This window comes from Zootoca vivipara, chromosome 10 (genome assembly GCF_965207765.1).
Source record: "Zootoca vivipara chromosome 10, rZooViv2.hap1.1, whole genome shotgun sequence".
NCBI classification, from domain to species: domain Eukaryota; kingdom Metazoa; phylum Chordata; class Lepidosauria; order Squamata; family Lacertidae; genus Zootoca; species Zootoca vivipara.
The window spans coordinates 15,405,049-15,429,913 of record NC_142593.1 but is presented as its reverse complement, the minus strand read 5'-3'; the positions used below and the strand labels follow the sequence as shown (position 1 = coordinate 15,429,913).

At 42.4% G+C, this 24,865-nt stretch overlaps 1 protein-coding gene across 5 annotated transcripts in view; it reads right to left on the bottom strand.

Moving 5' to 3' along the window:
* ZNF608 (zinc finger protein 608) overlaps window positions 1-24,544 on the bottom strand; it is a 118,589-nt gene extending 94,045 nt beyond the window's left edge. For 3 of the 5 annotated variants that reach the window (XM_035099527.3, XM_088653317.1, XM_088653316.1), the window contains exons 1-2: window positions 22,032-22,872; window positions 20,191-21,223 (exon numbers count right to left, since the gene is read on the bottom strand). In XM_035099527.3, coding sequence (XP_034955418.3) covers window positions 20,191-21,063 — 873 coding nt within the window. In that variant the 5' untranslated portion in view covers window positions 21,064-21,223; window positions 22,032-22,872. Of the gene's footprint in view, window positions 1-20,190; window positions 21,538-22,031; window positions 22,873-24,332 lie in introns of those variants that run through there. The other 2 variants (XM_035099526.3, XM_060280130.2) reach the window with 2 other exon arrangements.
* Window positions 24,545-24,865: the final 321 nt, after the last annotated feature.

The following is a 24,865-nucleotide window of genomic DNA, read 5'->3' as shown; positions in this document are numbered from 1 at the left end:
TAACCAACAGAGCTGAGCTCCTTGAGGCAGGAAGACCCAGGTGAAAATCTACAGTTAGCTATGAAACTCCAGTTGCTGCTGTTTGGGTCAACCCCTAACTGTGGTTGTCTGTCTAGCAAAGCCTCACGGGGCTTTTAAAAAGTGATGTGCACTATCTTTGCCTCTTTGTTAGGAGGGCTGTGGAGAAAATATAAAATAACTGGATATAATACATCAATGTCGGTATAATACCTCCAAGTCCTTTGGTCCTGTGGGAAATTAAATTCAAAGCTGAACTCACCCCTTACTTCCTTGGGAAAAAGCTTGACTGTTTGTTCATTGTTGACAATTTCATTCCTTCAGTGGCTAACTCACGTATTTGTTAACACTCTAGTACCATATAATAGCAGCATATCCGGTTGCTGCCACGGACTTTGATGCCACAAAAATCACAAGGCATTTTAAAACCTGGATAGGAACTTAATGAGAACCTTAAAAACTTTTCAATTTAGCTTAACACTTCACAATGCTGGACAGCTTAGCAATAAACTCAAGCTTTCCTAAAAAAAGAGAGTGATATACATTTAATGAAAGCACGGCACAGTTTAGTGAACAAACACCTGTTCATTTGTTTCTAGTAGTATATCTTCTGTTTCCACAAGATCACTTTTGAATGTGATCTTAAATGCTTTGCCAGAAGCTAAGATTGTCTCCATAGTCACCAACTGCATGAATGTAAGTCTATTCTGGCGGAAAGGTATTGCAATACCAACTGCCATGTGAGTCTAGGGTTGTTGTTTTTTGCTGTTTTTTGGAATTCTCCCCCCCCCAGTCTATAAATAATAGAATTATTGATGACACTCCAATAACTAAATGTACTGGTGGAAATCTCATTTATAAATGACAGGTACTTAACAATATCAACCTCAACAATTTACTTTCAATGAAATTCTGCAAGCCTATTTAAAGTCTATTACAGCTGCTGACATCAATCTGCCAACTCGCAGAGCTGTATGAAAAATTTACACCCCTTAAATTTAGCCACTGTATACCTAAATGCACATCTTCTCTCCAGATAAGCTACTTGTGTTAATACAATGCAGGAAAAATGCAATCTTCCGTCTCTAAACTAAATAGAATCCTGCAGTTCCCACAAACTTGTCGCTCCAATCAGAGCCAACTGTTTGCAAGCTGCTAAACATCTCACTAATGGTTACTTCCCATGAATACATATACATACATACAGTCATAGCTGCCAAGTTATCCCTTTTTTTAAGGGATTTTCCCTTATGCTGAATAGGCTTCCTCGCGAGAAAAGGGAAAACTTGGCAGCTATGCATACAGTATATCTATATATATATATATAAATGTAGGCATTGCGCACGGGGAGGTCACAGCTTTTCTCTGTAACTGCTGAACCGTAATGTAACAAATTTGGCCACAACGTTCCATGCCCATCAGGGAGGGATCTGGCATAATTTCCCCCCCAAAAAACCACACCTTTCACACCAAAAATAATGATTAAACACAAAAAGTGGCGCCCAAATTAGACGTCACCACCAGAAGCTCTGAAGACTCCAGCGGCATCCAACAGAAAGGCAGATCGCACACTGCCGCCTCCAAAGCTGCGCTGCCAGATGACATCACAAAATTCCACAGCAACCAACTGAAAACAGTCCTTTTGCAGCAACAAGGCCCAGCTTTATCAATAGGCTGCAGCATTGCCAAGCAGGGGGAAACAAACAGAATAGGGCCTTTCACAACGGAGGGGGGGGCACAGGGATGAGGCACAACAAAGGGAGGGGGGAAACACATAGCTATGGGGGAGAGGGAGGACCCTCAGTCAGCCAAAGCAGTGGGGGGTGGGTTGGGACAGGGAAAAATGAGTAGGCCGCAACATTGCCCAGTAGGCCACAGGCAAAAACAAACAGAATATGGGCCTTTCACAGGGTGGGGGAATCACAGGGATGAGGCACAACAAAGGGAGGGGGGAAACACATAGCCATGGGGGGGAGTCTTATTTTTGAAACTTACAGTAGGGGAGTCAGGGTTGGGACAGGGCAGGTGAGGGGGCTCTAAAGGGAGACTCTGAAGGTCCATTTAACAGAAAAGGGTCCATTTAACACAAAAACCCACAGCAACGCATGGCCGGGCCAGCTAGGAGAGAGATAGAGAGAGATGCAATGAATTCAAGTTTTCTGTATCACAGTGTATATGGCACGCCTCCCTAATAGCCATGTTGCTGAAGGGCTCATTTGTAAGCTATAAGAGCCAATAAGGAAATAAACATGGAGCTGCAGTAACAAATCTACCATCTTACTGCCATTATGGTAGTGGTACGGGGAAAACTTTACGAAACAGTACACCATGCTTTCCCCCCTTCATGCATACTCTACAGGAAAAAGGGATATTGAATCCCAGTTCACTGAATCTCCAGGTCTTGGATTCTACACAGCATAGCACCAACTATCCATAAAGTTGTGGATAGATTTGATATTATCATAGTAATAAAAGTCATAGTTCCTCTCCCTTGCACTATGGTTCACTATGGGAAATTGCCAATGCCTCATAAAAACACATGTAATGAACACATTTGTTGATATCCTTAGAGCTCCGTTTGCTTTCCTAAGAAGCTTCCATTTGGGCATGAAGGAGGTTCCCAGTTCCCTCTTTCTGCTGCAAATTATCACACATGGAATTGAATACCACTCAGAAAAGCGCACTTTTGTGGGGGGACCAGGTCCTGAACAGGAAATAGAGCTTTGGATTCTGACCATTGTATATAAAACATACAATGAATATGAATACATGTTGTTGAAGAGGCACAAAGATGTTTCTGCAAAGAGGATGCATGTTTTTCCAACAGCTCAGCAAAAAAAGGGGGGTATAAAATGTCCCCATCCGTAAAAGCTTTTCAGTAACCTCAGGATGCCGAAAATATTTTACTCATAGGATTTTTAAAAAAAAAAAAAGTCAAAGAGCATTTCCATTTTAAACCTGTGGTAAATATTCGAATGTGAGCCAAAAAATGTAGCCCTTCGAACATCACTTGAAAACATTTGGCAATTTCCCTCCTGAAAGTAAATCCAAGGGCTCAGAAAATAAATATTCAAGAGCATTAATTTGTTTCTAGATGTGTTCGTGCAAGTAAAACAGCAGTCGTAATGTGGAAATTTCAGTCACATTTTGCAACTAATTGGAAGCAGATTAGAATTCTGCCTCAGGGGAACATTGTCAAACTAGAAGCTGGAGCAAATGAAGAAAGAGGTGAAAGAATCGTGAAGAGCTGACAGATTTACAGTGCTCAAGGCAATAAACGGGTACTAGATGAAAATGAATGTGCTCCACTGTACTGAATGCAGTTCCCTCAGTCATATCTCAGCAATAACAGCATACAGCTATGAAACTATTATTTTCAGTGGAGGCGGAGAAGGGAAGTATAAAAATGCAAAGCAGCTATTTATGCTGCATATATAAAAAGCCCACATAACCTGATCTGTTAGAGTAATAATCAGTCAAATTATTAATTTAAGGCCCTTTCTGCATCCTTTTTTTCATGGTGAGGAGTATTTACTCATGCAGGTTTGTTCTAGAACTATTTCCACAGCTACCATTCAGGGTTATAAAGAGATAGAAAACCAAGGAAAATGACCAGTATATATTTCTCAAGGTTATGTTGCCAGAGAGGGTAAAAAAAAAAGGACATTGCTAGTAACAGACAGTCCAAACAGGCCATCTGTGACTAGATGATGCATGATGCCAGCTTCAGGCACATGACTTCTACAAAGCAAGTACTTAGCCCCAGCTGCTTGTTTCAAAGCAAACAGTCAGCATGGAATGAGGCAAGGAAATTCTGCATGAATTCTGCACGCTGCCTTCAGGAACTGAGACTGCAGGCCACAAAGTTTACAGTCGTACCCCTGGATACGAATGCTGCGGGTTGCGTACAACACGGGTTACGAACGCACCGAACCCGGGAGTAACAGAATGGGCTATTTCCAGGTTCGGCAGTTCGCGCATGCGCAGGAGCGTCAAATGACGTCGTGCGCATGCTCAGAAGCACCAAATCGCGACCCGCACGTGCGCAGAAGCGCTGACACGGGTTGCGTACTCCTCTGGATGCTAATGGGGCTCCAGAAAGGAACCTGATTAGGGAAGCTTTAAATGTTTAATAGATTATTGTATCTTAATGTCTGTCGGAAGCCGCTCAGAGTGGCTGGGGAAACCCAGCCAGGTGGGCAAGGTATAAATAATAACAAATTATTATTATTATTATTATCCAGAGGTACCACTGTACATGCTACCTTCCTTTGACAAAATATAATCTGGAAAAATGAGTTGCATCCCTTTAACTGAGAAATAAAAGATGAAGGAGATACAACACAGACTGTGGAGAATATCAGGCCCCAGCCAAATACCGAGCCTGACCCAACAAGTTGAAGTCTTGGTAGCCAACAGTGTTCAAAATTAGCCAGGCACCCAGCGCATTTCGAGACTGGCGTGGATCGAATTGCGACCACATGGAGATCTCTGGTTGCCAGATTGGTGACTGACATCTCCATTTGGCTGGCCCCTCCAGCTTTCTTAAGCAGGTAAACAGAAGGGATTATTTTCTGCATTTATCTCCCACCTTTTCCTCCCAAGGAGTACATGGTTCACGACCTTACAAGATAGGTTAAGAGGCTGTGACTGGACCAAGGTCATCCTGTGAGCTTCATGACTGAGAGGGAATATGAACCCTGGCCTCCTAGGTCCTAGTCATAGCTGTCAACTTCCAGATTGGAAAATAAGGGATCAGCAGCAGTGCGGCACCGGAAGTCGCTTCTGCACATGTCCAGACATGCGCAAAAGCGACTTCCAGTGCCAGCTCTGCCCGATTTCCGGTGCCCAGACATGGGCAGAGTGGCACCGGAAATCGGTTCTGCACATGTCCTGATGTGGACAATGTCAAGGGGTGGCACAAGATAGAAGCAATTGCCATCCAAAGGCAAAGTCTAAAGGAACACTGGGATACAGAGCTCAATTATGTTGGGCAGAGAGCTTGAGTTGCGCGGCTGAATAAAGAAATCCCTTTACACGGAAGCATTATGCACAGCCCCCCATGCTGGCTGGCGTCGGTGGGAGTTGGTAGTCCGAAACATCTGGAGAATTCCAGGTTGGTGAAGACTGATACAGAAGGTCGTTGCAGAGTTTATACAAAGCAGTCTCAGTAGAATACTGAATTGAAAAAAACCAGACTGGCAGGAGACCACACAAAGAAGATGGAGGCTTTCTGAGCCAGAGAACAACAGGAGCAGTATACCCGCTAACATACACCATGCTGAATAGGGTGCTTCATGCAGATTTCTAGGAAGAGGGAGACGCATACATTGGTTATGGTCTGCTCTCTTTAAAAAGAACAGTCTTGTTATTCTAGACCTGCACTGCAAGTCTATCCTGTTTCCATGGATGGCTAGTAGGACTGCTCCATTGGAAAGACGGGCCATTATATTAGAATACCACCACAATTTGAGTTTTCTCCTTTGTAATTTAGGAGGTATATATGGCTGATACCACACTTTCTGAAAATATGAATCGCATTCCTCGTCCAAGTGTACGTCAAGTAACTGTAATTAAGGGCAAGAAGTAGCCACTTGTCAATATATTCTACGGGAGCTTTTCTGTGTGTGCATTTTAAAAAGAACAAAACGTCCCGAAGGACTAGCCTTGGAACACTCCCACCAGAATGAGGATGCCAAAGCTGGATTACTTTTTGCTCCTTCCATCAAAGAGATAAACTTGTTTCTCTCTCTTATCTCAAAAGGAAAGAAATAGCACATAAACCACATAGACGTACAAGTAATGCTGTTAAGAGACTACAGTAAAGCTACTGGATTTGATTGCATTATCCATGGATTGTGGCAAGCTGAATGTCAACAAACATTTTACATCAAAGACAAAACTTAAAAACCCAAACTTTCCTGTTGAAACATTATTGCTTTAAATATGAGTCACCCGTGCAAAGCAGCCAAGAAGGTGATATCAAATCCAAGAGAGGTATATTTTGAAAGGAGGTTATAAATAGGTTGTGCGTGTTTTACTTTTCCTACAACCCCGAGGTAAAGGAAAAAGCAAATTTATTAAATTCTTAGGGATGAGGCATGGCATTTCCTCCTCATGATATAGCTGCCTAATGTAGCTGGAGAAAATAGAAGTAGTTTCTAAGAAGTGACTAAGAATAAGGTTCTTTTAAAAGAGAGAGAGATGAAATCAATAACTAATACGAGGATGTACAAATGAAAAATGTACCATGAACTGCTAGTGACACCAGATGTTCTAAGAAAACCACCTAGGGGGGAACTCGTCTTTTAAAAACCCATGTGTTTACTTTAATCAAAGGGACAAAAGAAGGCCAGTGGAAGAGCTTAGTCTTCTGTTGCTAACAGAAGCGTAAAAATACAGTCAGATTCTTCAAAAAACCTACTTGCATATACTTTTAATAGTCTATTGCGACATGATAAAAACCAGAATCAAGCTGACTGGTATAAAAATTGACTGGCAACCAAAGACCATGCTATTATTTGAAGCTGTCATGGGAAGGCAATAAAATTGCTACCAGGTCTCCTCAAGTTACCCTTCAATAAAAAGAAGCCATCGGGGAAATAAGAGGGAAAAGAAAAACATCAAAACCTTTAAAGTTCTTTTTAAGTAAAATTATACTTTGTGGCACAATGCCATCTGCTTCCTGCTTAACATGAGCCAATTCTACAACTTTCTAAAACTACCAAGCAAAACAAAATAAATAGATTCTCCTTTAATACATATATATACATTACTTTAAACTGGATTCATGCGGAATAGGCTTAAGCATCCCTGTGGACCATTTCCTTCATGTTACTAGCTGACAATGAAGATTCCCAGGAGGCAGGAACACATAGTTGGCAAGGATCTTTAAAGCAAACACCATTCGTATGGAGAACAAAACAGGGGGAATAGATGGTAAAAAAAAAACCCAGGATGAGTATTTTCAGTAATTTGCCTGCAATCCTCCCCAATGCACCTAGTAAAATGATCTGCAAAGAATTATCCTTAGAAACTCTGGGGTTGCGCGCTCATCTCCGGTCACGACTGGACCTAATGGTCAGGGGTCCCTTTACCTTTACTATCCTTAGAAACAGAAGACTTGGTTCAAGTTATCCTTTATTCATTGCTACTGTCAATCTACTAGTGAAAATTAGAGACACCTGTTATTTTATTTTAATCGCACCCTTCCTTGTAGGAACTCAGAATTACATACAGTACATGGTTGTTGTTCTGCTTATCTACAACTACAGAGACTGGCTATATAGGTCACCCAGTGAGTGGGATTGGTATTCAGACCTCCCCAGCCCTTGTTACTGATGCTTAAATGCTTAAACTGTTTCTATGCTGAAAATGTGAGATGATTATATACAAGGACACATATTAAAACCAAGAGGACCCAATCAGGTGTGGTCAACAGATTATATCAGAGATAGAGTATCCCATCCAGCATGATAGCTCAGTTGGTAAAGCATGAAACTCTTGATCTCAGAATCGTGGGTTCGAGCCCCACATTGGGCAAAAGATTCCTGCACTGCAGGGGGCTGGACGGGATGGCTCTTGTGGTCGCTTCCAACGCTAAAATTTTATAATTCCTGAGCAGTTACCACGCTGGCTAAAGGGATCTTCAAGTCCAAACCATCTGAAGCGCATCGTATTACCTACTCCTGGATTAAATCCATCTCACATTTATTGAGAAGGCTCAATGTGGGATCCCACAGCCATTTATTTCCTGTCTACAGGGCTTCTCTCTCAAGCCATCTCTCAACCAGCTGCGTGTCAAAATAGGTTGCAAGATGTGTCTAACTCCATATGCGTACCGCAAGCTGACATGAGCTCCGCATGCCTGATTTCTGAGGCTTGCCAAACGCTCCGTCTGAGTGCCACTTGGACCATTGCCCAAACTCGTCTCCATGTGGAGTTCATCATGAGATGGGAGGCATCTAGTTATGGGAATCAACCAAGAGGCACCAGAATTATGGGTATGGTATGAACAGCCTTTGTTCCTAAGTCAGCTTTTATACTTCACAACACCACACAATTTCACTCTTCCATTGACAAACCTATTTTGAGTAAAACTCAATATAGGTTTGGATGCAGGAGAGAAGTGCTAACTCCCACCTCCTGAATAGCCTTCCAACTCAAAATTACAAACCAAACGTCTTTCAAGTCACTGGGAATAGATTTACAGCCCTGCATTCAAATCTAAAGTGCTTTCTTCCAAGCCCAGCAATTAGGAAAAACAAGTCAGCAAAAGAAAAAGGAGCTGATTTAAACTGGCTTTCCTATATGTTTAAGTAGCAATTGATGGCTTTACAGAACTACTGGTTTTCCATTAGTTATATTAAAGGACGCATCTAATTCAAAATAATAACTGTTTATGATTGGCATCTGTTTTAAACTAACACTGTGCAAATAATGGGCAGAAGCGTAAACCTGAATAAAATATAAATTTATGGCAATGAGCGCTCATTTCAATCAAGGGAATCGGTTTCAATCACCGAGAGAGAGAGAAAACCGGTTTCAATCACGGATTTAAAATCAAGGTTTCAATTTAGAAATTCACCAAAAAAAATCATCATGCAATACTCTCATTACCGTATATGCCATTACAACGCATTAGCTTGCAACTAAGCAGAGTTTTTATACAACCAAAGAAATTAATCTGCAATTTTTGCTCATGCATTCAATGTATTTATACACTTATTATTATTATTAGTTATACCCTGCTCATCTGGCTATATAACCTCTGTAAGTTGTTTACATTTAAAATACTACTAATAGTAATATACCATCATAATAGAAAGCAACGACAGAATAACTTTCGAAAAGCTGGATATACGCATATTTCTAGAAACCTAAAGTCAACAAGTTTCCTCAAAGAAAAGACACTATTCCACCTTGCCTAACTTAGATGACACATAGGCCCATAGAATTACCTCTGAGGACGATCCTATTATTACCCAGGGAGATGTCTATAGTCAGGGGTAGCCCTTGATGCTCCGAAGCCCTTTAGGGCTTCAAAAGTTAAAAGCAGAATCTTGAAATGGGCCTTGAAACAGACAGTACAGAAATTTCAGACTGGCAAGATGCATTTAGTCCCAGTTAGTAACCTTGCTGTCATTTTCCGTGCTAAATGTAGCTTCCAGAGTGACCATCTTCAAGTGTACTTCCACACGCAACACAGCACAAAATTCCAAACATGGTGCTACTAGAAAGATTATATTTCTGTCTAACACAGGGATGTCCAAGTGGTCGATCGCGAACTACTGGTCAATTGTGGGGCGTCCATGGTCGGTCGCGAGATCCTGTTCCTCCCCCCCCCCAAAAAAATAAAGCTCAACAACTTGGTCAATCCAACGGGTAGATCACGGGTAGATCTGAAGGCAGCCCTGTTTACGGAAGTTTTTAATGTTTCATGTTTTATTGTGTTTTTAATATTCTGTTGGGAGCTGCCCAGAGTGGCTGGGGAAACCCAGCCAGATGGGCAGGGTAACAACAACAACAACAACAACAACAACAACAACAACAATAATTGCATCCATTCATCCCACTGTTTCCTTTCTTAGCCTCAATATAAATGTTTAATTTAATAGGTTTGTATTAGATTCAGATTTCATTCTTTACCACCTCTTTGAAAGGGACTATAATTACATTTTTAAAATCATTTTTTTAAAAATTCACTGATTTTATCCACTTGAATTTATGGTGCCAGTAAGTGTCCAAAACGCTATTTATTTGCTTTAGTAATCAAATGCTTGGGGTAAAAAGAGCTTCTTTTTACAGGTTATTGACACCCCTAGAGAACATTCAAGTAGTCAAATATTGGGTTCCCCTCCCCCAGAAGCAGAGCAATTCTCGATATTTGTAGAGGAGTCCAAAACCCAACAGCTACACCTGTGTTACAGCAGCCCAAGGAAAGATGGAAAGTAATGCATTTTTTCATCTGCTTGTTTTAATAATAGCAATATTAATATTACAGTGGTACCTTGGTTTACGAACTTAGTCTGTTCCGGAAGTCCGTTCTTAAACCAAAGGGTTCTTAAACCAATGTGTGCTTCCCCATAGCAGGGGGTGACTCAATTTAGTAATGGAACACACTCAACAGGAAGCGAAACATGTTATTATTCCAAGGCAACGTTCACAAACCAAAACAGAAAACGTCTACTTCCAGGCTTGCAGCGTTCTTAATCCAAGTTGTTCATAAACTAAGCTGTTCTTAAACCAAGGTCCCACTGTACTATAAAGTTTTGTATGTGTTGTTGTTAAATAAAATGTCTTTGAGCATGAAATGCTGGGGAACAACAATGGCTTCGTGTCCTGCTTTGTAGATGTCCCAGAGGCCCCAAACTGGTCATTGTGGGGAACAGAATACTGAGCTAAATGAACTTTTCATCTAATGCAGAAAGGCTCTTTTTGTGCTCTTATTTTGCCCTTGCACCAGAGTTTGGGAATGTCCCAATATTTGCCTAACAAAAGCTCCCAAGATAATAACTAACTAGAGGTCACTATTGTTTCAGCTCTACGTAAACTTTTCTGAAAGCCTCTCTAGTCCATGTCCAACGCTCTGAGCCTGAGACAACAACCACATGTAAACAAACACGTTAAAGATTACACTTGTATGTTCTCATGACTGATTTTATGACCCATATATTAAACACAATGAGATAAAGTTGACTTTGCAAGTTGTAAATCAATGTCTTTTAATGGTTGCATCTACTAATTGGTATGCACTTTCATTTAGAAAACAACTGAAGTGGAAATGGAAGACTTCTCCTCTTGAAGTTTCCAGTTGCTTATTTCAGTTGCCTTGACTGAAGATCCACTGTGCAGGAGATCTACACTGAGTAATGCCAAACCATAGCTTAGGGCTTTGGGGATGACCTGTCCTCGCCTGCTTTTCCCTCTCACTTCTGAGTTAAAAGCAAGCCATAATTTGTCAATACGTTCAAAGTGGACAAACCATATTGTTTTAGGCCAAATTATAGTTTGTCTGTTTTTAATTTATTTGCACCTACGTGAAAGTGATAGGGAGTCGCTTCTACGCATTTCCGGACATGTGTAGAAGCGACTTCCGATGCCGGCGCTGCCCGATTTCCGGTGCCCATACACAGGCAGAGCGGCACCAGAAACATGGCCGCTGGCAGGAGCTGCTTTCCGAGGGAATTTACGGGATATAAATCCATTCGGGAGACCAGCGGGAAACGGTAAGAAAATACGGGGGTTTCCCGGGAAAAACGTGGTACTTGGCAGCTATGGCCATAGCTCAGTGGTAGAGCACATCCTTTGTATGCCAAAGGTCCCAAGTTCAATCCATTACATCTTCAGATAGACCTGAGAAAGACTTTTGTCTGCAAGTGCCTGTCAGTGTGTAGACAATACTGAGCTTGATGGTCTGACTTGGTATAACACAACTTCCCAAAAGATTTGATTCCAATTAAAAAGCTGTAAGCTCAATGAGTTCATACCATGAGCTATGAACTGGGTGTTCCTATTTCAGCTGAGTCCCACATCAATGATTAAACCAAACCATGGTTAATAAACCATGGTGTAATGTGGTCATCAGTCCCTGACCCAGTAACTTAACCATGGTTTAGGGAAGGGTTTCCCAAACTTGGGTCTACATTTGTTTTTACTACAATTCCCATCATCCCTGATCACTCGTCCCGCTAGCTAGGGACGATAGGAGATGTAGTCGAAAAACAGCTGGTGACCCAAGCTTGGGACACCCTGGTTTAGGGTCATGTGTGAACCAAGCCACTGGGTGACTAAAGACAAGCCGAAATTTCTTAGCCTCAGACCTCCACCTGTAATATAATAACATTTCCCTCTATTGCAGTTATAAGGATTATTGAGATTGATAAATATGAAGTGCCCTGAACACTTAAGAAACTGCTCTATAAATGTATAACTTGCCATTCTGTATGCGCTGTCACACGGCTTAAAGAATGATATAAGAGTAGACTTTTATTGCTGCTTATACGTCAGAATTTGTGCATGGCTCATCAGGGTCCATTATTTAGCAGCTATGGCAGTGTGCTGGTGCATAAGACTTCTTCTGCAATCTCACAAGCTGACTCTTTGCTGTAGCCTACATGTTCTCTGTCCAGAGAAATGAATTGGTTGGAAGCAAATTCTGGTAATGAGCCCCTTTTGCCTGACACAGATATTTTGTCCATACTGAAAGCTTCTTCACCTGAATGCAGTGCACAATGGGTTTAATGGTGATGTTGAAATGCTTCACAAAAGTGGTGCAATACAGTGGTACCTTAGTTCTCAAACTTAATCCGTTCCGAAAGTCCGTTCCAAAACCAAAGTGTTCTAAAACCAAGGCATGCTTTCCCATAGAAAGTAATGCAAAATGGATTAATCCTTTCCAGACTTTTAAAAAAACAACCCCTAAAACAGCAATTTAACATGAGTTTTACTATCCAACGAGACCATTGATCCGTAAATTAAAGGAATAATCAATGCACTATACTATAAAATAAATAAGTCAGTAATATAGATGATAAAAATAAAAATTATTTTTTTCCCTTACGTGCACTGAGGATAGTCATTGTTTGGATGGGGGGCTTTTATCCATTTCTGCAGTCACACAATCACTCAATCGGTAACTGAACTGGGTTCCAAACAGTCACAAAAACGAAGTCACAAGCCAGAGTCACAAAAACGGAGCCACAAGCCAGAGTCACAAGTCAGTCCCATAAAACGGAAGAACAAGTCACAGTCAAAAAAACCGAAAAAGCCACACAAACAAAAATGCAAAAGCTCCAAATATCACATCACTCAACAGCTGACACTCAACAGGAAGCCTCTGATTAGCAGCGGAAACTCAATTTTCAAACAGAACACACTTGAAAGGAAGCGGAACATGTTCTGCTTCCAAGGCAAAGTTCACAAACTGGATCACCTACTTCCGAGTTTGCAGCATTCTATTTCCAAGTTGTTCGGAAAATAAGCTGTTCTAAAACCGAGGTACCACTGTATATACCAGGGATGTCCAACCGGTTGATTGCGATCTACTGGTCAATCGCAGGGTGTTCCTGGTCGATCGCGGGACCCTGCTCGCCCCTCCCAATATTTTAATATTCTGTTGGGAGCCACCCAGAGTGGCTGGGAAAACCCAAAAAAAAGCTCAACCTCTGTTCAATCCAATGGGTACATCACTGCCAGTTATACAGTATATATAGTGGGAGTAGATTGCAGTCTCTTGGAAGTTGGACGTGCCTGGAAAGGACAGAGAACCTCAAATTTCTTATTTCAGTGAAATGGCTTCTACTGAAAGACTGGATAGCTCAGCTGGCTAGAGCGTGGTGCTGGGTAACGCCAAGGTTGCAGGTTCGATCCCTGCAAGCGACAGATGATCCTTAGGGGTCCCTTCCAACGCTACAATTCTATGATTCTATGAAAGTGACTTGAACCTCCAACAGCAGTTTCTAAAGAGGAGATTACAAAGCAGGATAATAAAAATAAAAAAAGCCATTGCTGTTTCTAGTGTTAAGGGGATCCTTCAAGAATCTTTTGCTTTTCCTGTTACTAAAGTGCTTTCATATGTTAAACAAAAAGAAAGTGTAAACGTTTCAAGTGGAGTTTTAAGTCGAGAATTCTAAGCAATAGTTATTATTTCAAGTACAGATTCAGAAGTGGGAATTAATCTAGATGAATTTTAAACGGAGTATAAGAGTTTGAGCCTATATAATATTTATGATTTTGGGGTTGTACCACCAGCATTGCCCATAAAAGTTTCCAGAGTCTTATCTTCATGAAATTCAAGTACCCTAACCCTTAACCCCTTCAGAATACAATGTAATTTCCACACATTTCCGTGTGTGTTTTGTTTTCAATGTGGCAACAACTTGGTTCTCACCCAGTTGATGCTTTTAGACTAGATTATAACAAGCCAGCTGCCTCATCACATTTTACGTTGCCATATTATAATTCCCCATTCCCAACTGCTAAAAACCTATTGCTTCATCTCCAACGCAGTATGTTCATTTAAAAAAAAAATTTAAAGGCTCCTGTAAATATCAGAATGTAATTGTTGATATTTAAATGGTGTTCCTCTTTTTCTAACAAAAGGTTCACAAGTTTTTGCAGGCAGAGATATATACCACTGGAAGATCCGTTTGGGGGCTTAAGTGATTGTTGGAAAAAGTAGCTTTCCAATTATCACAGACCTGCCAGGAAAAGCAGAAATGCATTATGTGTTAATGATCACAACCAGGGGTCCACGCTTAACTCTTTTGTCAGAACTACAGCACATCCTCCCCGCAGCTTCACCATTAACATGTCTGTTTCCTGTCAGCCTACTCAAGAGATAATGCCATTTATCTCAAGGCAGCACAAGACCAGTCATTAGCTTCAATAACAGACCTCAAACAAAGGCAGGAAGATGTTTTTTCCCCCAAGGTGCACAGTCTGCAGCCAAGAATCCTATTGCCTAATACCGGTAGTTCAGAAATTCAGCTTTTGTCTTTCAAATGATTTTCTGTCCCTAATGCAACAATTTCAGTTAACTTTCTTAAAGAGTCTGTTTCCTGGAAATTTCAGTGAACAACTTTTATCATAAAAAAAATTCCTTCAGTAGCACCTTAAAGACCAACTAAGTTTTTATTTTGGTATGAGCTTTCGTGTGCATGCACACTTCTTCAGATACAGTGAAATGGAAGTTTCCAGGCACTTATGTAGAGAAGGGGTGGGGAGGGGTGGGGATGGGGAGGGGGCATCACTCAGAAGGGTGGTGGAAATGGGTGATTGACTGACTGATAGCTGTTGATGACTGCAAACGACTGCAAATGGATTGCATGAAAAAGCAAGGGTTGAGATGGCTGAAGATCGCTTATCATGTATAATGAGATAAGAATCCGATATCTCTGTTCAAACCAGGTTCAACTTTTATCATGTATACCATTAGGTAATTGGTAATAACCTGCTAAAATTATCCTTTGGGAATGTTTTTCCCTCCTGCCCTCCCCTGTTTTCCTTTTTCCCTCTCTCTTGCCTCTGGGGGGGGGGGAAATGGGCAGAATAATTCAAGCACTTGCTAAATAATGAGATCTTTGAAAAGCTGGCCCTTGTTGGGCTCGCCTGCTGGAGCGGATTCAATGTTCTCAGTTCTTCAGGGATAAACTAAAACTAAGCTTTTCTTAAAAGTATAGAGGTTTGAAATATACGTATGGACATACATTGTCCCTGGCTTTCTTGTATTCTAGAAATTCACTGCCTTTCTACAAAGTTACAAGTGAATGTTTTAAATAAAAGGGGGGGGGGAATGTTAGCAAATCTCAGTTTGTTCAACTCATGGTTTTTTATATTGCAAACTGGGAACAGATGGTAACATTGCGTGTTACTTGAAATCTGGTTATTGAACACCTCTGTTGTTCCACAAGAGTTTTGCTTAGCACTTTTAAAATGCAGCTTCATTTATTGGGCTATAAACTGCTTCTTCGCTCAAATAAGTATTTATATACTCCTAATTAAAGCATGCAAAACAAGCTGAACCTAAACACATCCTAAAATTCCTTTCATTTCTTTTACTGGGCATTCATGAAGTTGTTGTTGTTGTTTTTTTAAGGTAAATGAAGGAATGTTCTGTGTAAAATTTACATGCCCCCCCATTCACACCAAGTGGACCACAACCACCACATTCCTTTAGATCAGGCATGTCAAACCTGCGGCCCTCCAGATGTTTTGGCCTACAACTCCCATGATCCCTAGCTAGCAGGACCAGTGGTTGGGGAAGATGGGAATTGTAGTCCAAAACATCTGGAGGGCCGCAGGTTTGACATGCCTGCTTTAGATGCTTCACTTTGTGCATGTCGCTCTCCATTGTTCCAGTGTTACTTTAACCTTGCGGAGGAATTCAATACAGCATGAATCTGGCCTGAGAGGTCACTGGGTTCATACAGAAAGCTTTCCTCGGCCAAAGGCCACCACCTCTTCACCTAGACCCCCAAAAACATCGTCACACTACTAGACAGCGCTATAGAGCATTAAGAACCCGGAGCAGTGCTGATTATGAAGCCCCCAAGAGTTATCAATGTTTTCAACAGCTAAATCCCTTATGTGGCTTTCAAAACAGTTTGCTGTCCAGCAACAATGGACTTTGTTCCTTAATTACAACCAGTGACCTTTCTGCCCTTTGCTTCTCCCGGCAGTGAATAAATGGCCCCTAAACAGCAGCATTAGCCGGCATATTAAAACACACACATCTTCATAAACTCATAGGCTAGTGTTTACACATCACATTAAGTCTGCTGGTGTGCACAGAGCTTTGCTCATGGCTGCAATGTGCTTGGAGGTACCAACCCAACCAAGACCCCCAAGCACATTGTGTTGCCCTAACCTGGGCATTTGGGTTTGCCCCCCCCCATTAAAAAAAAACTGCAAGCAGTAAGAAGAGAGAAAACACTGCCTACCACTTGTGGTTCATTGCTCTAGGACAGGCATCCCCAAACTTCGGCCCTCCAGATGTTTTGGACTACAATTCCCATCTTCCCCAACCACTGGTCCTGTTAGCTAGGGATCATGGGAGTTGTTGGTCAAAACATCTGGAGGGCCACAGTTTGGGGATGCCTGCTCTAGGAGCAAGAGAGGACGACTTTTGAGAACTGTACATTAGCTGATTCAGATTATACCATAGTTTAACGTTGACTGTGGTTTAATATGATGTGCTAACCAGGCCGTTGAGTCAAAACATATTCTTAAGAAAAACGTGTCAAGTGTCCCATGAAGGTACAGAAAATGCGAAAAGCTGGCCACAATAATCAGCCACTAGCAACTGCATGTTAATAGGCTAAGGGCGTGTGTTTTTATACACACTCTGTACCAATTTTGGTAAACGTGCACAATGAACAATTATTGCACACACAGCATATAAAACAAACGTGAAGTTCTTGCAGGCTACTTAAAATTTTCACAGGGTAACAGCAGCAGAAACGGATAAACTATAATAGAAAGGGGCACTCATTCTGTAACTTCCTACAGTTGGTATTCGGCAATGATGGAAGGGGCCAGATTTTAACATTCCAAGCCTGACATAAGTATTTGGCCTACCTGTCACAACTAGACACTCAAACCTTTCCCATTGTTTTACTTATTTGCACAATATGTAACCTCAGACGTTTTTTAAATTCCAAGATACTTTGCTTCTACCTACATATCAAGGGAGTGGCATCTCTTAAGAGGAGAGATGAATGCACACACTGGATTCAGTTGACAATGATTTCGCACGACTTTCTGCAGTACAGAAACAGGATAAGCAAACCCCCAAATAGACTCTTTAAGCAAAATGTTAAAATTAAATAGCAATTATGCCTCTTGGGAATCTGCTCTCGGCTTTCCACGCTGTGGCTGTTGCTTTTTAGAGAGCTAAGCGCTGTCACAGACGAGAAGACAAAGGTTTTGAATATTCAGTTATTAATAAATTTGAGAACCTATTTAAAGGAGATGCCAGTTTAAGTGTGGAAAATTGATTCAGCCACCCACTGCTGGAAAATCCATGCCAAGTCCAAGAGGGATGCTATTTGTGTGCTGGTCACGTATCTACTACATCTTTGGACAGAGGAAAGATTCGATTTTAATTTCCCAAATATATCTTCTTCTTTTCCTCAGCAAGGACTACGCTTGGTTATCTTTTTAAAAAAGGGAGAGAGAGAAAGGGGAGGGAGAAAAAGAAAACAGCACCACAGAGTGCCACATCCTTTTGCAGCAAGGTTTCACATTCAGACACATAAGATTTGATTGAAAGGAATTTCTCCCCAAAGTAAAAAAAACCTGAGGGATGCTTTAGACAGTAAGCCAACATACCAGTGTGACAGACAATGGGCAGCACTGCAGGGCTCTAACAAGTGAAGTCATTAAAGTCAGTTTGAGCCAACAGCAGTGGGTGTTACTGGTAATTCAAACTCCACCAATTCTATAAAGGCAAGTGCTGAAATGAGAAGTGCTCCTTTGGCAAAAAAAAGCTCCTCCAGACAGGTTTGTTCCTAGTTTACACATTACCTCATTTACATTACACTGGCTGAAATGTACTTTGCTTGTATATGAATTCATTCCTCATATAATTTCCTGTGTGACTGGAATGAAAGGGAACACACACACAAGGGGGGGGGGAGAAAGAAGGGGGGTGGGAAGGAGGGAGAAAACTACACCACTGTCTAATCTCTTGTTGCCATGACAGCAGCCTTTGAGATACTGAAATGTTCAGATTGCCAGCTAAACAAAATTGTTGAATGTGAACATTTGGCTGAAAGATTAAAAGGCTAAGGAGGTTAGGAAAGGGCAACACCTCCCACATTCCAGGCATCCACTGAATCCAATCAAATGGCTCTGACTCCTTAACCACAAGCATTGTGAAGACTGGATTAGGGCAATTTATCTAGATAGTTAAAGCAGATTAGAGAACTGCAATTTGAAGGCTATTGGCAACAAAAGCAAGTGCCTACTGTACTGAGTTAATAAAACAACAACAACTGAGATTTTAAGGCAGCTTTCAGAGCACAACAGAAGCATTTCACTAACCCAGAACACAGGCTGCACTTTATACCTTAGGAAGTCAACCAATCTGGGTCTTGCTCTCTCCCCCCTCCCCCCCCAAAAAAACTCCCCACACATCTGGAGCTAGGAAAGAATTACACAGAGACCACTCAGAGCCATGTTTGCAAGAGGAGAAGAAGGACACAACCAGAACTCAACACTCTAAATATGAGACGGGGTGGGGGGTGGGGGTTGTGCAGATTACGTTGCAGGCAAATGGGATCTTGTCCAAGCTGTAATTTGCAAAAATCAAACAGGCATTTGTTACAGCGAGATCATTTTGAGCACGTCTTAGGGATGTGGGGGGGTGGGGGGGGTGGAAATTAACAAGCACAGGATTCGCTAGAGAATTATGCGCCGCACCAGAGCCACAGACCTGGCCAACACAGCCAGTGCCCCTGAACACCTGTACACAACTTCCCTGCTCTCTGCGCAGAAAGTTCTCCAGCTCTGAAACTTGAAATGGGAATAATGTCTGAATGATTATGTGCAATCATGTCCGCCAGCTATTACCCAGCAGGGCTGTTTCTGGAGTGGGGAGCAAACGGGGTGGGGGGTGGGGAGGGGGTTGCCTTTGTTTAAGCAACCTGTAGAATTAATTTGACTCTTAATTATAAGCCAACAATAGCTCCCTAGATGACAAAGGAACCTTCTGTCCTCTCGATGCGGAACAATCCTTGCTTACACCAAACCGCTGCCCCAGTGAGCAATAACAATAGCCCAGAGAAACCAGTTCCCTCCACCTCCCTTCACAATGCAAAGCCATTTATCCTTCGCAGAGAACATCCTTCAGACTTCAGTGGGGAGGAAGAAAAACACACACACATTTTTCAACGACTCAACAAGCAGGCAGCTCACACCAAGGAACTCCTTGAGAATGCAGATAAGAGGAGGAGGCTGCTGGGCAATGGGCAACATGCTTTCCTATATTTGGAAAAGAGGGTTTTGCACACATAGATCTGGGTACAGTGCGGGGGCCCCTCCCCCACTGCCCTCCTTCCAAACTGGTTATCCGCACACTGCATGCCTGCTGACAAAGCACCCCTTATGGCAGTTTCTGAATTATGTAGGGCTCCCTGGCTTTGGTAGGAGCACCAGTGACTCCACCTTATTATTCCACACCTTCCCCCCCAAAAAAAATACAATACAGGGGACTCCAGGAACTCTTTGGGATTATTCTTCAAACCCATGGCATTAGAAGATTCCAATATCTGCACTGTATCTTTTGTTGCTGTTGTGGGGATAGGAATTTCTCTACACCTGGGGAGAAGGGACACCAACTTTTTTTTCTTTGAATGTAGGATACAGGCAGTGAAGAACACACAAAAGACGCACAATTTCAAACAGCAAGATTAACAAATGCCAAAGCCAAAACTAGTAAGAACCGCAATGCATTGCTACCTTTCCCCAGAGGAACAACAACAACAAAAATACCCAAACAAACCGCAAACAGGTAAGATTTACTCCAGAGTGCAAAAAAAAAAGGTGGCTGGGGAAAACCCAGAAAGGGAGTTTGAAAGGTGATATGCAAACAGCACAAGAAGCTAGGCAAGAGTTGGGGGAAGTTTTCTCAAACAACAAGGAAGGGGCGGGAAAGCGCATGGTTCCTACCTTTTCTGTTTTCAGCTTCTTGATTCTCCTGTGGCTCTCCTCCTCCTCCTCCTCTTCTTCTTTCTTTACCAAGAGAGAGTTCCCCATTAACCCTGAATCCGGGGCGCCTTTGCTCACATCCCCCACGGCAGAGGCGGAGCAGTTGAAAGGGCTGTTGCCCCCAACGCCACCTCCCTTGGTCCCAAAGCCATACAAGTGCCCAGGGGGAGGTTGGCTCCCGTTGTTGGCCTGTCCCTGCTGCAGGTCAAGTTGCTTGTCTTTCCTGGATTTCCCTCCATCCTTATCCCGCTTGGAGCCTCTGCTGCCCTGGGCTTTACCTGGTTTCTCCTCTTTATTATTTTTCCCACAGGAGGCAATAGCGCTGTTGTTGCTGCTGCTGTTGCTGGTGTTGTTGTTGTTGCCATTTGAGTTGCCGCTCACACTTTGACCCAGCGCTGAATTCATGCCAGCCGCCTCGCCTGAGCGCCCTTGGGCTTCCTGCCTCTTGCCAGCGCTGCCGATTTCAGGAATCCCATACAAGGCAGAAGAAGGCAGAGATTTACTAGCATCCTTCGAAGTTTTACTCCTTTTCACTTTTGATTTGCTCGTTTCTTTGTGGGAAGAATTCCCCTGCGGGGCGGGGGGCTGAACGGAAGCAAATTTTAGGCCATCGGCTAAGGCGGAGGTAGCGCTAACCCCACTGGAAGCAAGACCCCCACAATCCTTGGAACTCGATGAATTATTCATCTCCAATTTCTGTCTGTCCTTCTCCAAATCGGCATCCAAATCGATTATTAAATTCCCAACCCCAATTTCCCAGTCATCACCACTGTCATAAGCATCAACCGTGTTTGGATCCACACCTTTGCCAGCAGCGGAAGTGTTCAATGACATCCTGAAGACGAGACCCCTTGAGTAAAAATCAGACGAACTTTCCTTTGGAGATGAGGACACATTCGTTTATCTCCGTGGGCCCTTTTAAAATGTAATTCTTCTCGCCTTCCTTCCCCAGGTATATTTGGGTATATACCCTGAAGTCCAGGTCGACCTTTTCCTGCGAGGAAGGGGAAAAGTCGAATATTTCTTGGCTGGGTGTTACCAGAATATAACAAAATTAAAAATATAGAGGCAAGGGAGACAGAAAAGACACTCCATATATTAATTTTTAAGAGGCCTGATAAACTGAAGCCTTTGATAATGAGCATCTTCCCTAGTGTTGCAGCCCATATCCAAGATCAATCTTTAAAACATCATGTACAAAAAAAAACCACAGCAAAAAAAAACACCCTTTTAAGTTGACAGTTTTAAATCCACAAAAAAAGAGAGAAAATACCAAGCTGTGAATGTGATTCTGGATCACTTAGGCACAAAGAGAGAGAGCAGCTCCCCTCCCAAAATGCATTCCAAAAAAATTGCTATTTTAAACCAACCCCCTTCAAGTTTTGTGACTTTTCTCTAGATTAGATTATCTTGTTTCTGTGAGGGAGGCGGGGACGGAGGAGGTTACTGACACACACAAAAAGAGCCAATGAAAGTGCATATTCATTTTAGCATTTTTTTGTTTATCTGAGGGAAGGTGAATGCACCACTTCTATTTAAAATGCACAGAAGATAACATTTCTAAAAGTGGTCCTAATGTCGTCTTAGGTCACCTAGAGCCCCATCTGTTAAATATAGTATTACTGACTGTACAGGAAACTGATTAAGACATACACTTTAAATGATCTACTTCCAAGGCGGCCTCTAACCGCAAATGAGTGTGTGTTTGACACAGCTTAGCTAAAATTATTTTCAAAGGAATCTGCCCATTTCCAATGGCTGAGTGTCCAAATATTTACATACATATTACGTACATTGCTTACCTTTAATCCTTTATCATTTTTTTATTTAAAAAAAAATAAGCCAGCAAATCAAAATTCTCTCCTCACTGGTCTCAGCAAAAAAGTCAGCTCCCCCATTTCATTTTGCTTAAAAGAGCAAGTGCTCAAGTAGAAGAACCCAAACTATAACATTTCTGCCAGAGTAATCGTCGAGGAACATATTTCCACTTTGGCAATGAGGGGGAAAACAGAGGTCCTTTCCCCCCCCCTCGCACACACACACACAAAAAAAACCCTACCACCCCCTTCTTTGGAGATTTGGTTTTTTTCCTTCTTAAAATATTTGGTTGCTCACAACTTCACAGGCTTGCAAGATAGCATTTCACATTCACAACACCAGAAGCCTCAAGCACCCCAGAAAAAAGAAAAAAAAAGAAAAATCCTTTTCTCCCCTCCCTTGCTCGAGCAAAGCACCAAGATGATGTGATTGTAGCAAAAAAAAAATAAAAAGGTTGCAAAATGTTTTCCTCCAAGTTCACATCCCGTCTTCAGTTCCAGATTCTGCAGCCATCCTGATCAGTAAGTAATGATCCCATGAAAGAAACCTACAGGCGTCCGGGTTGTTACAAGGCAGAATGTGCTAACATCGGGGAAAATTAGTGAAAGAGAGGGAGGGGGGGCAAAGAGAGGACTGAAAATCTGGGCTGGATTCCGCCTGTTAGTCGGGAAGTGGCATTCTCCCCCCCCCCACTCCCGTCCTGACAGATCTGACTTCTTGAACTAACTTGAGGGGGAAAGAGGGAGGGAGAGAGAGAGAGAGAGAAGGAAGGGGGGAGGGAAAGAAGAGGAAAAGGGAGGGAATAAAAGCAGAGCCTGATAAACCAGTTATCAGAAGATTTGGTTGGAGTGCAGATGCAAGGGAGCCTTTGCGCACACAAAAAAGGAAGCAAAATATTCCCACCATTTAAAGTTTAAGGGGGGTGGGATCGAATCGCAAATGCTTTTCAGGGTTTTGGTGTTTGCAGGAGTTAAGTCATGTGGTGGGTAATTCAGTAATTAAGAGTCCAAAGATATAAAATGGGCGACCTTGTTTTCAGGACAGAGGGGTGTTTTTTTCTCAATCGTTCCAGCAAACCCTAGTTCATCTTTTTCATTTATTCCTCTCTTCCTCCTCGCCTTGGCTGGGTATTTTTAATTAGCTGGCGCTTGGAAAGCTAAAAGCTGTAATGAATTGCGGGGAGATTGGAAAGCGGAGCGTTGCATCGCGGAGAAATGTATGTTCGGGGAGGGGGAGGGGGAAGAGAGAGGCAGGCGAGAAAGAAAGAAGGAAGGAAGGAAAGAACGCAGCAGGCAGGAAGGAGGAGGGCGCGGGAGAGCGGGGGATGGGCGCGGGAGAAGGAACCTACCAACCACCTAAAAGGAGCGATTTTGTTACAGTTCAAGCTTTTCACATCACGTGAGGATCAAGGACTCAATTGGTCGTCGTGAGAACAAAAAAAAAGGGTGACAACCGTATCAAGAAAATACTGATCTGGTCTTTAAAAGGAAAGAAATGCGGTGGGGGGTGGTGGAAATAAGGTCTATTTTTCTCTCCCTTCCCTCGAGGGCTGGCACAGCTTCCAGGTACGAAGCCCGAAATGCTGCAAAGATGGAGAGGGTCCTTTGCACGGCGATCTGTTTCATTTCATTGTAATAAAATGCCAGCTCAACAAACCACTTTGCGGGTCTCTATTGGGCCATGGCAGTTTGGGGGGGGGGGAAGGGCTGCATTTTTATTTATTTGGTTTTTGTTTTTTTACACGGGAGGAGGTGGGAAGAGGCGGCTTTTTTTTTTTTTTACTTGCTCACTGCGCCAAAAGCACAAGGGCAGTCCGGGTTGTAAGCATTGCAAACATTTGTTCCGGTGTGACAGAAGGACATCTCCTCCCCCCCCCAAAATAAATAAATAAATAGCTTGTTCTATATTTTAACACACACTCTCCCTGATCTTCCTTTTTTTGGAGGTGGGAAGGTGTGAATAACAGGCAAGGTCCATAATTATGTCAATTTTTATTCTCCCTGTTTGGTCAGTAACCCTCCCCCCCTCCAAGAAAAAAGGTGATATATTTAACGCGTTCCCTCCCCTCCAGTGCACGTTAAGGATGATTTCTGCGACGCTTTCAGCCCTCTCCTAAATATTCCTCACTGTGATCGTGGATTTTTATTTCCAAGCCCGAATACACCAGGTTGCACACATTTCTTAACACTCACTCCCCTTTCATATGAATATATATAAATATAAATATATGTTTATATATATCCCCTCTAAAGTGCTATATAGAGACACCACGCAGCCGTACTTACGGTCTGTATTGAATCGAGTTGACCTTTTCCTTCTACAACTGCATTGAGTGTGTTTTTGTTGCAGCCGATTTTTATGTTGGGAGGAAAAAAACATTTAAAAAAAAAGAAGAAGAAGAAGAAGAGAGAGAGGCTAGATTTCTTCAACAAGATTTATGGGTTTTGGTTTTTTTTGTTGTGTTTGTTGGAAGAAAACAGCACCAGATGTCATGGACCTTTAAAATAAAAGAGGATTTTTAATTAAAAAATAAAACAAAAATTCCTGTAAAACACACAGCCTCTCGCCATGCACACATGAGAGAGAGCACAGTGCACTAACCAGCTCAGCTGCAAATCGCGAGCAGCAGAAATCAGAACTGCAGAGAAGGCAAAGAGTGTGAAGCAAGCATAGACTCTGTACCTGAAAAGGGACTTTTCTTTGTTCCCAATGCCCTTTCCCATCCGTCCAATCAGAGGCCAGCTTTTATGAAACCGGGCTCTCTGATTGGACAGTTGCTCCTCTCGGCTGCCGGAGGGGGGGTGAGAAATGCACGCGC